The following is a 17,106-nucleotide window of genomic DNA, read 5'->3' on the forward strand; positions in this document are numbered from 1 at the left end:
TTTTCAGAAACCTAATTGCAATTCATCAAGTAAACGATTCTCATGGTGGCGAACAGCCCTTTTGTACATAGGCAAAGGCGCGCTCTCTTTGCACGAGACCTACTATCACACACAGTAAAAACACACACTATCTCTCTCATACAAACAGAATGAGTAATTTAAATTCCACACACATACATGCATATACACACACACACACTCTTGCATACAGAAGCGAACAGTTTAAATTATAAACACAAATAGTTTAAATTACAAACATACACTTACTTTCTTTTTAAATGAACGGCCACCACACGCGTACACAGGATCTTAACCCCACTGTTAACTGAACTGCTAACTTAAGTTTTGCGCGCGACAGCAGGTTTTTTTTTTTTTTTTTAAACCTTCCAGCCAATCGGAAGCTATAAAAGTGTAAGAGCGGTCACCCTTCCTCCTCTTCCTGTTGTTTTGGTGCTCTTCATTCCGACAGGGCACCGAAATAGCAAAATAAAAGTAAATGAATTTAAATAAATACATAAAAATGCGCCCTTTACGAGGCCGGCCTGTATGGCGCCCTAGGCGGTCGCCTAGTTCGCCTATGCCTAAGGCCGGCCATGTATTCAATCTCCATTGCCTCAAATCTCATTTGCCGCCATCCTGGTTAGATGTAGTTCCTGCTCTTGAGCATTGTAAGCAAATGTATTTATTATTGTTAGTTGTTAAAATTCTCTATTTTTTTTTCCTTAAACTGTGCTAGTTTTTTTTCTTGCATCCTTCTCTCTCGGTTGTCACTGGCATTTGGGATTTTTTTTATCTTTTCTACTAAGTGTTTAGTAGTCTTCGTACCATTGTTGGTACCTTCTGTTACCTGATTTAGCAGATATTTCTTTAAAACCCATAGTTGGAATTTTTCATCATTCCTTCTTTTTCCAGGCTGTTTTTTATAGTTATTGTTTTTTTTCCCCCTGGTAATTCCTTACTTAAAAAAAATTAAAAAAAAAAGTTGTTTTTATTGTTAGTTCAGGGTTAGTTCTCCTTTTAGTTATGTCGGGAAACCAACCAGATTTAAGAAATTCACTTCTTGTGGGCATACAGTCCGAAACTCAGATGCCCGCAAGAATTGCATTTATTGTCTGGGATCAGACCACCTATACAGTCCGAAACTCAGATGCCCGCAAGAATTGCATTTATTGTCTGGGATCAGACCACCTTAACACGGCCTGCTCAGTTTGCTCTACTTTTAACCTGAGAGCCTTGGCTGACAGGTGAAATAAGCTCATTCTGTTAGGTTTACTTCCTGCTTCCTCTGGGGCTCATGCCCCCTCAAAATCACAAAAATCTGTTTCTTTGGATTCCAGGAAAAGATCTCCTTCTAAGGACCCCAAGGGCTTCCTCAGAGCCAGTAGAAAAGATTAATCTTGGATCTGACCTTCTCAGATCCTAAACCTCTTGGCCTTCCCTCAGTTCCAAAGTCAACCTGGGATCTGAAAGGGCTGGCTCCTATAGTCATATCTCCTCTGCCTTCTTCTTCTTCCTTGGATCCTAAGCCCTCGGATCTGAGAGCCAGTGCATAGAAGCCATACTCGAGTGCACAGTAAAACCTATGTCACCTTCTCTGCCCATTCAGTTATTCCAGACTCTGAAGAAACATTCTAAACCACCTTCCACAGTGTCTTCTAGGCCTTCCAGATGTCTGTCAGAGGTAGATGTGGATAGGATGATGTGTAAATTCATCAGAGCTTACATCCAGATGAGGGTTCTGCAAGCTCCATCCCCTACTGGATCTATGAGTGTGCCTACAAAGTCCAGTATTTCTCCATCTCTGATCCGACCTGTGATTTCGGAGTCGGAGGATCTGAAATCACGGAGAGGTTTCTCATCTGATCCAAGGAGAGTTCCATCCTCTACTAAGATGATTTCCCTGACTGGCTGTGCTCTGATACTCTCAGACCAGAGTGCATCTTGGAGCTGAGATGTTGGCGCCTGGTCCGAGGGGTTGGATTCAGCTCCTTTGTTGTCATGTCCGTCCCTCCTTCTCAGAGCTTTGGCCCTGGACAGCTCGGATCCAGTTTTCTCCTTGAGGCTCCGATCCAGGGGTGGCCCCAACCTACCTTCTTCGGAGGCTTCAGCTCCGAGGAGGGAAGAAAGGGTTTCCCCTGGTCCTTCGATGTTCAAGGTGGTAGAAAAGGGTCTTCTCTCTCCATGGAGAACCATTGTCTCATGTTTTGGATCCTATCCCCTATCACTCATTGGCTCCGAGGTGTGAGACCATCAGACCTACTATACAGGGACAGCCAGTTCCATTTAGTCTCCAGACAGTTCCACTAAAGGAACTTAACCTCTCTTCCGATACTGCACCTGAACATCCCACAGAAGAGGTTCCTTAGAAGAGGAAGTGTAAGAGGAGATGCACAGACTTCCCCATGGTGTCTCTCATGGAAGACACTTATGTTGGTGGAGAAGGATCCCCCAGATCATCACCTGATGACATCTTTTCTGGAGATATTCTAGAAATCCTTAAACAGAAAGGTGGCTGGTCGTCCCAAACACCACATCCTGAAGAATCGGTGTTCCTTGAGACTTTTGGTACCATCTACATCTTGGGTGACCCCCAGACGAGCGAACTTATTGACTTGGTTTCCCACCAGGTATGGCGGGAGCCAAACACTGTCGAGCCCATGTCCAAGTGCCTGGGCAAATTTTGGCCTGTCCTTCTGACTACAGTCACTGAAACAAATGAGTTCCTATTGATGCTGTTGGTGGTGGCGGCATAACCCCCAGGGTGTTTACCAAATGCATGACAGTAGTGGCAGCTCACTTGAGGCTCAAAGGATTTCATGTGTTTCCATATCTAGATGATTAGCTGCTCACTGCCCCCTCCAAGCATCAACTTCAATAAGCCATGTACTATTTGCTCCAGATTTGCAGTTCTTTGGACATTTCAATAAATCGTGCCAAAATCACAGCTTGTCTGCATTTCATAGACTGGAATTCATCAGGTAGCTTCATTTTTGAACTCTACGACTCAGGTGGCATCTTTACCCTTCCAGTGCTTTGCTTCTATAAGATGTCAGGTGCAAGATATCCTCTCTCGTCCTTTTCCTCCAGTAAGGTTAGTGCTTCGAGCACTGGGGTCTATGTCAGCTGCCATAGTACTGCTTTCCTTAGCATGCTTCTTTATGCAAATTCTCCAATGGACCTTGAGTTTACAGTGTTCCATTCTACATAAGCCCCTGCCTTTTCAAATAAAACTCACTCCATTTGCAAGCACCACATTCATTGTTGGATTCAGTCTGACAATCTCTTCCTGGGCAGACCTTTTGTTTTTCCAAATCCAATTACCACAGTGAACCTGGACGCTTCCCAGTTGAGGTGGAGGGGGCATTTCTTGGGAAGGATGGTCCAAAGCATGTGCCCCCCCCCCCCAAGAGACCAAATTGCTTATCAACATCCTACAGATGAGAGCAGTCCTTTCATTGTTGCAGGCATTGCAAGAATCTCTCCCCCTGGAGACTATTACAGTTCAGACAGACATGTCTGTGTCTGGTACATCAACAAGCAAGGAGGAACCCGATCTTGCCCCCTGTTCAGAAAGGCCATGAGAGTTTGGGAGTGGGTGATCTCTTCTGACTGCTTTCTAATCGTGACATACATCCCAGGGAAAATCAGTGTGCTGGTAGACAAATTAAGCAGATCTGTTGTAAAGGCTCACAGGTGGTCTCTCCGTCAGTCATGGCGAATATGATCTTAAGCCACTGGGGCCAACTGTGCTGCCACCTATTTGCCACCCCTCTCAACAAGTGCAGCAAGTACTTTGCTCTGATCCCCCTCAAGAGGAAGTCACCAGGCGACACTCTGCTTTACATTTGGCCCTCAGGTCTCCTTTATGCTTACCATCCTCTTCCACTGATTCCAAAATTCTTAGAGAAAGCAAGCAGGCTGAAGAACTCCGTCATCCTCATTGCCCCCATTTGGCCTTGGCAAGTTTGGTTTCCCTTTCTATGGTCTCATCTTCGTTATCCTCCATGGATACTGGAGCCTTGTCAGAATCTCCTGCGTTACCCATCAGGGATTCAACTTCCCGACCTTCACACCCTTGTTAACCACATGGTTTATCCACTTCCAGCAATAGACAGTCTAGGCTGTCTTCCCTAGTTCATGATATTGTTTTGGTTTCCCTAAAAGCTTCCACGAAGAAAGTATATTGGTGCAAATGGAAAATGTTTTCTATTTGGGCTTCTGACAAAAACAGTGACCCCTTTTTGCCTCCAACTTCTGCAATTCTTCATGTTCTTACAACCCTTTTTAATGATGGGGCCAGTTTTTCTACAATTAAACTGCAGTTGACAGCAATCTCAAATTTCCATTCACAAAATAAATCTTTCTCCCTGGCTTCTTCCAGATTGTGTAAAACTTTTATGAGGGGCATTTTTCTTCTCAGACCTCCAATAAAAAAGACCCTTCGCCTTGGGGAGTTACTGTGGTTCTTCAGGGTTTAACTCCGAAACCCTTTGAACCATCAGGCAAATGTGATCTAAAATTTCTATCATGGAACATGGTGTTCCTGGTAGGTTATAACTTCAGTGAAAAGAATTTCTGAACTCCAGACTCTGTCAGCGAAACCCTCTTACATTTTTTTCCATAAAGATGGTTTCTCTACGGACTAACTCTTCCTTAGTAACTAAAGTGGCTTCTGAAAACATTAACCAATCCATTCATTTACCAGTCTTTTTTCCAACAAGGAAGAATGGATACTACATCATCTTGATGTGCTCAGACAACTACATTTTTATCTAAACAGAACAAAACAGTTTAGAAAGATCAGCTTTTTATATTCTTTTCGTCAAGTTGCCTGGATCAGTCAGTCTCTAACGTTACCCTAGCTAAATGGATTACAGACTGCATTTCATTGGTTTATTTACCACAACCTCACCAAGCTCATTCATCTCTCTCCTTGGCTACCTCATCAGCTTTTTGGTCAAGGACTTCTAGTGACAACATTTGTGCAGCAGCCACAGGGTCCAAAGCTCATAACTTTATTTCACATTACAAGTTGCACATCATATCTAGAAATAGAGCCTCCTTTGGTTCGGCAGTACTCTGGAATTTCCTTCCATGAGGGCCACCCAAGGATTACGTAGCTGTGGGGACTCTGTCCTATTAGTGAGGGAAAAATGAAAAAGGACAACGTCAGCTTTATAAGTTATGTACTTGCCATAACTAGGCATCTGTGTTGTCCATTTTCATTCTTCCTCACCTTCCATCCCATCTGTCCCCATTCCTTTTTTCCTTTTGGAAGAACCGATTGGACTGTGTTTGGAACCTACTGTTCCAGTTTTGAGCCTTGTCTTTATTTTCGTCTATCCTTTCTCTCTTGGGCCAGGGGGCGATTAGGCAACAAACTTGATCTGAGGCAGTGGTGATGGAATAGAGCATTATGGGTAGGGGGAATAGCTCGAGAGTTGGATCCGAAGTCTAGTGTATGAGGCTGAGTCAGATCTGAGGATCTGATCCGAACCCATTAGTGAGGAAGAATGGAAATGGACAACACAGATGCCTAGTTATGGTGAGTACATAACTTATAATTAACCAGCTAGGTTCACTGGCGAGAAAGTCCCTTTTCAGAGGTGATCTGGGAGTAATGTTTGGTTATGTGACTTACTGAAGATCGCACAGTAGGCAGATGAGGGTTGAGGTAACATAGGAATTACAGTTCACATCCTTAACCCTCTGCATCAACTGCCAGACTTAAAAATAACTTGTTTAAGCAGGCTGTTGTCAGTTTTTCATGCAAGATAATCAGAAAGTAATTTTATGAACAACTTAGAAATTTATTGTACCATCATCTGTAAATGTATTTTATACATTTGAAACTGAATGCGCATTTATTTATTTGTGGCCACAAAAACAAAAGTAAAAATAATGGCAAAATGGATTGATGGTTCACTCTGCAACTCGAAAGCAATCATAACACAAACAACAGTGAACCAAGGCAGCATGAAGGTAGACTGACAATATAAAACAATAAAAAAAATTGTAATTTATCATACGTAAGCACTTTTATAGTTACTTCAAAACTGCTTCATCAGACAAACAATAATAAAACACTTGTTCAGTTTTATAACAGCATCAATTATCTACAAACTAATCATTACATCCCTACAATTAACTTTAAAATAGACATTTAAAGTTGCATATAATCTTGTAAAAAATGTATTTAAAAATAAAAAAATAAAAACATCAATTAGTAATGTATTACTTACAAACTTATACTACAAAGACATACCTAACACTATAAATATGCCTTATCATATACCTTGTTCCATATCAGGGATTCGCTTTGTCCATCCACATTCTCTTCAAAGTACAAGTGTTCACTGGTTCTTGTAATTTTCTTTAAATCCATCCCCTGCTTCTCAAACGGTTTCTGATTGCTTGATTGTCTACATTGCCCAGCCTGTTGGTTTTGATGGCAAAAACCTCAAAATCCTGAGTTTTGTAGCTTTCCGTTGTTGTGGACTTTTCTCTACGATCCTCTTCCACATTCCACGTGACCTGTTGTGTACCTCAGGTTTCTTAAATGAAAGAGTGACATCTACTGTTGGGAAGTGCTGCAATTTTCCTTCTGGCTCCTCCAATGTTCAGGTATATGTATATAGTATTAAAAATGGGACAATTAATAATGCTCTTACTAAACATGGTATATACCATGATGATACACACAAGTTTAAATTCTTAGTTGTGGAGATAGACAACCTAACGGAAATATCTGAAATTAGATGGATAGTTAGGTTAAAGGCGGATGTAGGGAGAGGCTTAAATGAGTCCCCTGAAGCCATATTAGCAGCTAGGAATCATCGTAGGTAAGGCATTTTTTTTTAGTGTTAGGTATGACTTTGCATAAGTTTGTAAGTAATACAGTTTACTAATTGAAGTTTCAGTAGATGTTTTTTATTTTATTATTTTTAAATATATTTTTTACAAGATTATATGCAACTTTAAATGTGTATTTTAAAGTTAATTCTGGGGACGTAATGATTGGTTTGTAGGTGATTGATGCTGTTATAAAATTGAATAAGTGTTTTATTACTGTTTGTCTGATGAAGCAGTTGTAAAGTAACTGAAAGCACTTACATATGATAAATTCAATTTTGTTTTGTATTGTCATTCTACCTTTGTGCTGCCTTAGTTCACTCTTTTATGTGTGTTGTATTTATTTTTGTGTGTGTGTGTGTGACTAAAGCTTGAACAAATATTAATACTTGCTGGCATGTGTTTTTTATTTTGTATGGCAGATCTAAAGTTATTTGAATCTTAAGTTCCTTCTTAACATAATGGATTATTGCTAATTCATGCTGGAAATTCAAAATTTGAATGCAAGCCGAACTAAAAAGTCTGGGTTGAAGCTGTCCATAATGTAGAGCTTAATGGGCTGTTTCTATTGAAGTAGTTTCTTTTCTTTAAAAGATTATCATATACAGACTGTCAAATACAATTTCTTACAAAGTCGCTATTAGATTATGGTAAATTATCTCATAAAGTCCATAAAGCAGTAGTTATTTCAGTGAATTATTGCTTCAGGATCCATTGTTTTCCCAGCCAAGTGTATTCTTTAATCACAGATTAATTTTGGTTTGATCCACCATCTAAGTTTGGTAGTCTAGTTTCCTTTTGATCAGTCTTTTCCATTGTTAGTCGCATTGAATTTGCCATCTGGGGATTCTAATAAGTTTATTTAATGTTTCCCACAAAGGCAACAATGTCTATTTTAAATTAACAGCAGCTTCGTTCACAAAGTGTGTATATTTTGCTCTGCAGCGTTTTGGTGGTCGGTCTTCCTTAAAAATGTGATATCACTGGTTTTGGTCCTTTTTGGCTTCACATTCTTGTTATGGCTTAGTAGAATGTTTTTTCTGGCTTCCCATTAGTCTTCACAAATGTTTATTAAAATGCACTGTACAGTGTCATTCAGCTGCCTGAGCTCAACCTTTCAGGATAATTTCGTTGTGTATTTTTAGTGTTTATGGATGACATTCTGTCATCATTAATTTTTTTTAAAGTGGTTGTTAAATAGTATGACTGTCCATTATTTGTTGCATCTTTTAATCATGGCATCATAACTAGGCAGGTTAAAATCCATAAACCGATCCAAAGTCAATAGTTTAAATCTTTTCGTACCTCATGTTATATTGAAGATATTTAAGGTAATTAATCTCCAAAATAAGTACTACTGAAACCATTTGTAATGCAAATAAGGTGATACTTTACAGTCAGGAAGATGAAACTGAAGGGAAGGAGTCCCTAACAGTATTTATCCAAGGTAGTATCGGGGATGAAAGGAGGTAATGTTAATTTGGCAGTGGGCTGTACGGCACAGGCTGTTTCTGATCGGCCATATTTTTCAAGGAAACAGGCTGCGTTACCAGATTCTGTTAGTTGTCACATACTGCTAGTATGCAAATGGGTGTCAGACATTGCATTTTTTTCTCCTCCTTTATTAAATAATGAAACTGTGAGCTATGCCAAAGGTAGGCTTATTTGCTAGTCAAACTGAATGCTCCTCTTCCTGTATTTTTCCACAATTCAGTGCTAGAGCCCTTTGAAACTATATATACCCTTATCTTTCCTTGTACTTGAGTTCAAATTGGACAGAACAATTTGTATTGCTTCAGCCTGCCCAAGACGACCTTGATTATCTCTCTGTTTCTGGATCTGAGCTCACAACCACCTTATCTGCTTTTCATGAGCAGGATGTTGCTAAGCTTGCCGTAAGGCAGATTTCTACATCCCCATTCTGAATTACCTCAGTCTTTCAGTTTGGAGGATGGTGTGCCGATTCTAGACTGTGACTTGTTTCTTTTAGGAGTGCTGAAGATTTTGAATGTGGCCAAACAACCAAATGCATGAAAATTGTGTATTTAAAAGTGAAAGAAGTTTGGTTTTATTAATTTGGACATTGCCACCCCAACGGGTGGAGCCTCTAAGCTGTCGAAAGTAAGATTGTTCTAAATGATTTTAATCATGTTAGCGGTCTATTTTCAAATTAATCTAGCGTACCCTATGGTCAAAAGTGCACACGAGTAGTTGCATTAATTATTCCTATTTTTTCTCATGTAGCAGTTGCCTTTAAGGCCTTCAGAATGACAGATTTCACCACCCTTGGGCTTGAGCTTATGTTGGAAAAACTGGATTTACCACCTAGTGTCTGAATCAGCAGATTTTTTTGCAACTGAAGTAACTTTCATGGAAATCCCTGTTTTTGGTAGCAGTTACTTCGGGGGGGGGGGGGAGATCTCCAGACTACAAGCAGTAATATTCAAATTCCTTCTAAACAGTTTTTTATCACAATGAGAGGGCATCACTGAAAAATGAATTAATCATTTATGCCAGGAATTGTTTTGTTTCAGTGGTCTCTTTGAATCAGTCTGTTCAGCTGCCATGTTTCCTCACTAGTAACAAGAATGCTGGAGAACGATTTTTGCATAATGCTGTGAAAATTCAGTTTGTATAGTTCTATACTTAGAGTTGCATATACTACACAAACTAGAACAGCATGATTAAAAAAAATCAACAAATCTGCATAACCAGTCCCTAAGGTGTATACTCTCAAAGCATCATGGCTATTTTTGGGAGAGTGTGTGCCTACCTATACTTTGCATGGCTCCATTCCATGTTACACCATTTGAGAGAGAGAAAAACAAGGTAGTGATCTCTTAACCCCAAAGTGCCAGTGATCTCCGGCGTGCACTGTAGTAGTTTATTACTGAGTGTGAAGCAATTAGGATGAAAATAAAGTCCAAATCAGTGGTAATTGTTCTGTCCTAGGAAAGAGAATTATGGTATGCAGCTAAAAGGAAGCTTTTTTTGTCAGCTGAAGGAGCTTAACAGTCTTAAAGTCTTTTTCATGAATGAAGGTTGTGAGGGTCAGGATCACTAGAAAGGTGTGCAGCATAGCAGTACTGTACCAAACTGTGTTGGTGAAGTGAGAACTAATACATGTGTTAAAACGTTCAGTTTACCTATTAGTCTGTGTCACGATCTTTAGGTTATGACTGAAACACGAGATTGGATAGCATCAACAGAAATGGGATTTCTTCTAAAGAAGCAAAGCTTACTTTCATTAATAGGTAGAATTCGGCAGTCTGCTCTAACCACTACCTCTCTGGGATGGGAAGATAGTTAACAGAGTTAATGTGAATCTGGCAGGTAGTGGGGATAACCTTTGGGTAATTCCCATCAGGGGTGCATCAGGCACAGTTTACAAATAGGAGGTCCAAGGGGCAGACAAAACACAAAAGAGTATAAATTGTCTTTTTGCAGGAAAAATCAGCAGTAAGCTAAAGATAATCTTTCTTGCTATATTTGTGGATAACAAAATGTTAAATACTTTTTGTAAATGAATTACCATTCATTTTGTATCTAGTTGTCCATTAAGCATATTTCATTCATCCAATCTGGTAACTGCGTTTGCTTTAAAGATGCTCATGTTTGTTTACTTAATGGTATTTCTTTTCCTAGAATGTTACAGAAATATAGAGTGTGCATTCATATACATATACGTGATATTTTTATATTTGCATGTGTGATAACTTTGTCATATATCTGTGCATGATTTATTTTACCAATAATCCATGACTGTGTATGGGTGTATCAGGATTTACACACATTTGGTGTGGTTTGATCATGAGGGCAAAGCCCCATTCTTCTATGAATCCTGTATCCTGCATGAATGTACATAAAGTGTATGTACATATGTATTTGTCTGGCTGGACACAAAATCCCCTTTTCAGCAGAGGTAAAATCTTTTAAGTTATACAATATTAACAGTGTGCATGTAGTGCTTGCCTCTATTCTACATTTGTTTTTATTTATGTAAATGTATGATTGCTTATGTCGTAAGTGATGGTTTAATACAGATGTTTGTTTAAAAAAAAAAAAAGGTCAGGAATTGAATAATTTATGTAATGTTGCTTAGGTTATATGATGTGTAACAATATATGTGAAGTATAATGTTTTTAATGTTAATTTTTAATTACTTTTGTATAAATGTAAATTTGCCCGTGTCGCAAGTGATAATTCAATAAAGGTGTTTAAAAAAAACAATTTCAGGAAGTTCCAATTAAAATAAACTCTAGATAAGATAGCAGCTATCCATAAAGTTGTAAGGCTTTTTGTACTAATTATTTTCTATACAGATATAGTGAAGTGACTTCAGTATGATAGGTGTGACGATACAGAGTACAGAATTATCTACAAAGGGTAGATAGCAACAGGTTGAATTAATTGAGATATAAATGAAATGAGTGGTAAAGAAGTTGAGATTTATAGGTAGAACGTGGTGTGGGGGAGACAGATAGTTGGTAACAGAGTAGAGGAGAGAGGATGTGTAGTAGAAGAGGAGAAGGAACCAAAGGTGGTGTATTTATCCTAGAGATGTACAGTTGCAGAGCCAGGATGTTGACAGGTGGTTTCTTAGATGTGCTTTGAACACCTGTTGGTTTTCAACTTATCTGAATGCATGGGGGAGGGCATCCCAGAGGGGAACTACAGAGTTTGAGTATAAGGAGGCTGTTGATGCATGTTGGGCATTAGTGATGGAGAGGAGTTTGTTTTTAGAGTGAAAATCTTTGGTAGGGTAGTAGTGCCTAAGCATGCCTTTTAGTGCCAGATACTCTAGTAGTAGCTGACTATAGTGGAAGGTTCAGTCCAATTTAGTTATTTAAGGGCAGAACAGTGACAAGTTCTAAACAGGCGATTTGAAGCAAGGCAAGCTATTTTATTGTAGCATTGTTACAGCTTTGTTTTTGTGAATGTACAGTAGAGTAGGTAAGGAGGTAGGCTTTACCTGTGGTTTCTCTAGTTCTGTCTGCTAGGTATGGTTTTGTTCTTTTCAAGAGGCCAAGCATTTGGTGCTTTTTTTTTTTTTTTTTTTTTAAATAGTGTGGAAGTGCAGGTCAAAGTTCAAGTTGTCATCTATTGATATATATATATATATATATATATATATATATACACACACACACACACACACATTTTATTCTGTTTTCCATACAGTATATATGTGGTTATCTATTATGCCCATGTATAATCACTGTAAACATACCATATATGCATAATTTGTTTTCCTTTTTATGCCTGTCAACTCATTCTGCACTGCAGCATTCGGTTATGTAATCCTTTGTTAGACTGCATTTACATCTACACATGCTTTAATTTTCTTAATGTACCCTGTTCTGCTCAAAATACTACTTTTTGGCCTCCTTTTTTATCTTTCATTTATGAATCTCTTAACTGGCAATGTCTTCTATAACAGCTGTTTCAGAAATTTGCAATGTAGTTTGAGATGCTTATTTATATACTGAACATTTGCTTTGTTTTCTATATCTTGTCTTTGTGTATTGTATTATATATTGCATCATGCTAGTTGCAACACCTTTGCTTCAATTTTTTTTGCATTTTTGTTTGCGTGAATATGCATTATAGAAATTTTGCAAGTGAATTATATTTACAGTCTGCTCAGTCCAGTTAATAAGAACTGAACAAGTAAAATAGAGGTTAACATGTACTAACAACTTGCTGTTTTCTTCTTTGCAAACTTAATGAAGATGGATTGCTTATGAGCACAGTAATTACAGAGGACGTCAGTTCTTACTCTGGCCCAATGAGATACCAAGCTGGCATAAATTTAGTGGGTGGCATCGAATAGGTTCATTGCGACCACTTGTTCAGGTAACTTCATGTTCATTTAAATCTTTTATTCATGAACCACTATTTTGTTTTATTTGACTGTAGTATTAATTTTTGTTCATCTGTATTTGGAAGTAGGTCAGACGGTTCATTGAATGCTGCTATAACAGCCTCTGGTTCATTTGCATTATTTGCCTTTTATAACTTAGTGGTTTGATTCTTCTTGGAATCTGGTATCCTGTTTTTGTTTAAACACAAAGCAGTATATTAGGAGGCGGTCCGGTAACTTGCATATGATTTTACATTTTTTCATTAGTCTTTGTAGTTGGAAATGTCTTCACTTTCACCGGTTTAGATCCATATCTTTTACAAAATAGTTTTTAAATCCTATTTAAAAAAAAAAAAAAAAAAAACACATCCTGAAAGGAAAAGTGAGACTGATGTCCTCCTTTATAGTGATGTGACTTCCATTAAGGCTTAAGTTTATAGGTTCACATGTGTTTACTAGACTAACCAACTGCAAGGCCTTTTTAATCCTAGTCATGCATACCAAATCTCTGACAGGTTCTGTACCCTTGATAAGTATAGGCAGGGCTTGAGAGGTGAAACATTTACAAGCAGGGGCCTGGTAGATGAACCATTTACAGCCTGCCTATGTCCGTTAGAAATGTAGGTGCCCAACTAGGGATGAATTTACCTGTTCCTCGTCTAGTTGTCAAGGTTACACTTGAGTTGGGGTAGGGAGGAAGCATTAAGTCCTGTTTCTTAGGCAGCTCATTACTGGACTGTTGGACTAGGGGAATGATTGAGCTGGTGAACTCTTACTCCAATCAGGTAACAAATGGACCTTAGGGCTGTTGCGCAAACTGGGGAACAGCTGGGCTGGCTTTTCTTCCCAGAGGGGGAATTAATGGGTCAGTAATGTGCTGGAAGACCTAATGCCTGAGAGGTGAGAGAGGGAAAGATGGACAAAAGTCAGTAGCCGAGCTCTTGACCCTACCTCTCAGATTTTCTTCCAAAGAGGTAAAGTTTTGGGTTCTGAAGAAGTCTATGTTTGGACAAAAGCACTTAACTGTGAATTGCAGTGTTTTTACCAATAAAGGATTGATGTTCTGTAGTCCTATCTCGCCTTCATTCTTACATGTGGGTTCGGAGCCGATCCTCTGCTCTGACTTTGCTGATTACAAAGCTCAGAGTCTCTCAGTTTGCTCGTGGCAAGGTAGGTATCCCATAGTGCACTAGTAAGAATCCCCAGATCTCGTTTGCGAGTCTACGAGTTCAGAAGTGCTTCTTTCTTGGCCGTGACTAAGTTGGATATTTTCATTATTATTATTGTTCTTATTGATATTTTTACATATAAGGCTTAGTTTACATAGTTTAGGTAGTAGTTATTATAGGTAGTAAATAGTGTGTTTTGTTATTTTTCTGTAGTTATTGCCGAGAACTTATTAGCCGTCTGTAAGCCTGTTTTGTTCTTGCAGTGGTATCCCTTCTGTGTGCTAGTTTTTGAGAGAGCTTTTCTTTAGCATAGGTCCGCGTTTGTGTTAGGACTTTTCTTCTAGTTTTGTTTTTCACTAGAATAGTATTCTTGTGTGCATTGTTGTCTACTATTCTTATTGGCTAGATCTTAGCCTATTGTTTAAATTTACGGTTTGTGGTATACTTTCTGACTAGATTTTTTCCTGTTTTTTGATAGCTAGGTCCATTTAAGTTAGGGGACCTAGTCCTCTGTTAAACTTTTCAGGTGTTGTTTCCTCAACAGGGCTAGGCCCGTTTAAGTTAGAGGACCTAGTCCCCTGTTTTTTGCTCGTCTGTGTGTGTGTGTCTATCTTTAGCAGGGTGGCTAGGCCCGTTTAAGTTAGAGGACCTAGTCCTCGGTTGTGTTTCTTGTGTGCAGTGTTTTTTGCAGGGCGAGGCCCATTTAAGTTAGAGGACCTTGTCCTCTCTGTCTTTGATAGTGTTCTGTTTATAACAAGCATGTCTAAGGAGTCTAAAGATCATAAACCTTCAGGTTTTAAAAAGTGCCTCAAGTGCTCCCAAAAAATGTCAGTAACTGACAGGCATAGTAACTGTGTTTAACTGCCTAGGTGCCATTCATCTTCAGCAAACTTCTTCTTTCCATCACTCCTTCAGCTCTCGAGTTCTCCAAGAAAGGAAGAACAAACTAATCCTGAAAGGTCTCCTTAAGCCTTCCTTTGAGGAGGATTTAGCCAGCTCTTCATCCTCACTCTCCAAGTCTCCTTCTTCAAAGAGAGAGAAGGTCAAGTCGTCCAAGAGACATTCTCCTGCACCAACTATTTTTGTCTGTACCTCCTCAAAAAGTATTGATATTGGACAAGCCTTCTACCTCTTCGGCTCCACTGTCCTCTGAGCCGGTCGAGGTTATGATATTGACACTGCAGTGTCGGCCCCAAGTTTTTTGGAGCTGACCACTGAGAAATTACCTTGGAGCCAGTCCAAAGAGTTATTACTGGTCTCCCCAACTTTGCAATCTCCCATATTGCCGAGATCTAGGTCACCTACCCTGTCATCCAGATCTTCCAAGAGACTTTCTGAAGAGGATGTAGAGAGAGTAGTGCTTAGACTCTTGAAGTTCTCTGCTTTACCAAAATTGTTGCTGGCTTCGACCCAGTTGGTTCCGGAACCATCTAAGACCATTCTCCCTGTTACCTTTCCTCCTCTGAGCCATGTTGGTCCTTCAGAGCCAGAGCTTTTGGTGCCACTTGTGGAACCCTTGGTTCCAGCACCCCTTGTGTCTGTCTCAGAGCAGAGTTCTGCTCCGACACCTTCGGCGCTGTCCTTGGTGTCTAGATGCTGAAGCTCCCAGGTCAGCCCCGACAGGGACGCTTGGACCAGAACTTCTTCGGTATCAAGCCTACCTCTTGGTGCGTCGGCTAGGTTGAGCTCAGACCCTACATCCATCTCTGAGCCGATCGCTTTGGAGCCAAGGGTTACTTCCATTTCCTCGGAGCCAGAGAGATCTGCATTCGAGATGATGAGCGTGCTGTCTAGGTCATCAGCTCAGCACAAGGGCACAACTGCTCTTCCCCCTCAAGCACCGACCTCTGTCTCAGCACCATCTCTCTCTCTCTCTCTCTCTCAGCAGTAGAGACCCGCAGCCTCAGGAGCCCCCATTGGGTGGCCCCCAGTCTTCTGAGACCTCCCCAGAATACCCTTCTGAGGAGCCCCTTTGGAAGAGGACTTGAAAGAGAAAATATGTAGATTCCCCGGATGAGTCCAACTTCGGACACTGACCTCGAGGAGTCAGAAAGGGTCCCCTAGCTCGTCCTCTGATGATATCTCCTTTGTAGATATTTTGGAGATCCTGAAACAGAGAGGCGGCTGGCCCACTGTCATCCCTTCTGATGAGGAGTCAGTGTACCTGAAGACTTTCGGGTCTCAGCCTTCAGCCTTTTGGGTGTCTCCACCTTTCGATATGCTCCTGATCCTAGTTAGTTGAAAGGTGTGGGGAAACTCCTGATGCCATGGAACCAGTCCCCAGAAGGCCCAACAAATTTCTTTCAGCCCCCCCAAAGACAAGGAATTTTTGACCAAAGGTGTGCCTGTAGATGCCATGGTGGTGGTGGTGGCCACAAAGAAGGAACAGAGACTTTTTTACATCTGTTCATCCACCGAACAAGGATTCTCGAATGATGGATAGATATGGGAAGCGTATCTTCTCTTCAGCGGCTTTTACAACTCTGATCGCTGAACTACCTCACTCATGTTACTAGGCTTTAAAGAGATCTCCTAAAGGAGCTAGGAGATGCTCTCCAAGGTATTTCAATTGAAGGAGTCCCTGAGAAAGTTTCTGCTCAGTTGTCCACCTTAAATTCCATTGTTAACTCCTCCATGAGGCTGATATCCTATGCAGCAAATAGAGCGAGTAAGGCAGCGGGTTCAGGAGCTTCCTGTAGGAGACACCCCTGGATGCGTTTATATAACTTTGCGGAGCCCTTCAAATCTACTTTTAACAATGCCCCCTTTGACGGTTCCTCTGTGTTTGGACCAAGGGTAAAAGGTAACAGTCAACAGGTGCGAGCAGGAAGGGAAAACTCTCTCTGCTGTGGGAGTACATTTTTCCATCCCTTTTAGACCATACTCCAAGGGTCAGAGAGGCAGGAAAATGTGGTTCAAGAAATTCCATTGATTTTTCCCAGATGCACAGGGTGATTCCTCCTTCAGAGGTAGAGGAGGAGGAGCTAATGGTAGATGTCACCCTAGAGGCAGGGGGGGCCTGCAAAACCAGGGTGGCCGCGATTCCTTTCATGGAAGTCCCTATCAGCGCTCCTGATGTGGGGCCTGACTGCGCTTCCCTGGAATCAGTCAGGGGGTCGCTTAACTTTGTATCCAGAAGCCTGGCTCAACATCACCCAAGACAAATGGGTACAAAGATTAATCACCAGAGGATACTCCATACCCTTCTTTCTCCCACCCCAT

The 17,106-nt window shown here is 40.4% G+C and overlaps 1 protein-coding gene across 1 annotated transcript in view; it reads left to right on the forward strand.

The window, feature by feature from the left end:
• LOC122796436 overlaps positions 1-17,106 on the forward strand; it is a 2,401,740-nt gene that overhangs the window by 2,334,570 nt on the left and 50,064 nt on the right. Inside the window, exon 19 of the mRNA XM_044064908.1 lies at positions 12,585-12,708. Within this exon, the coding sequence (XP_043920843.1) occupies positions 12,585-12,708 (124 nt within the window). The remainder of the gene's footprint in view (positions 1-12,584; positions 12,709-17,106) is intronic.

Source organism: Protopterus annectens, chromosome 1.part0 (assembly GCF_019279795.1).
Source record: "Protopterus annectens isolate FY-2018-M chromosome 1.part0, PAN1.0, whole genome shotgun sequence".
Taxonomy (NCBI): Eukaryota; Metazoa; Chordata; order Ceratodontiformes; family Protopteridae; genus Protopterus; species Protopterus annectens.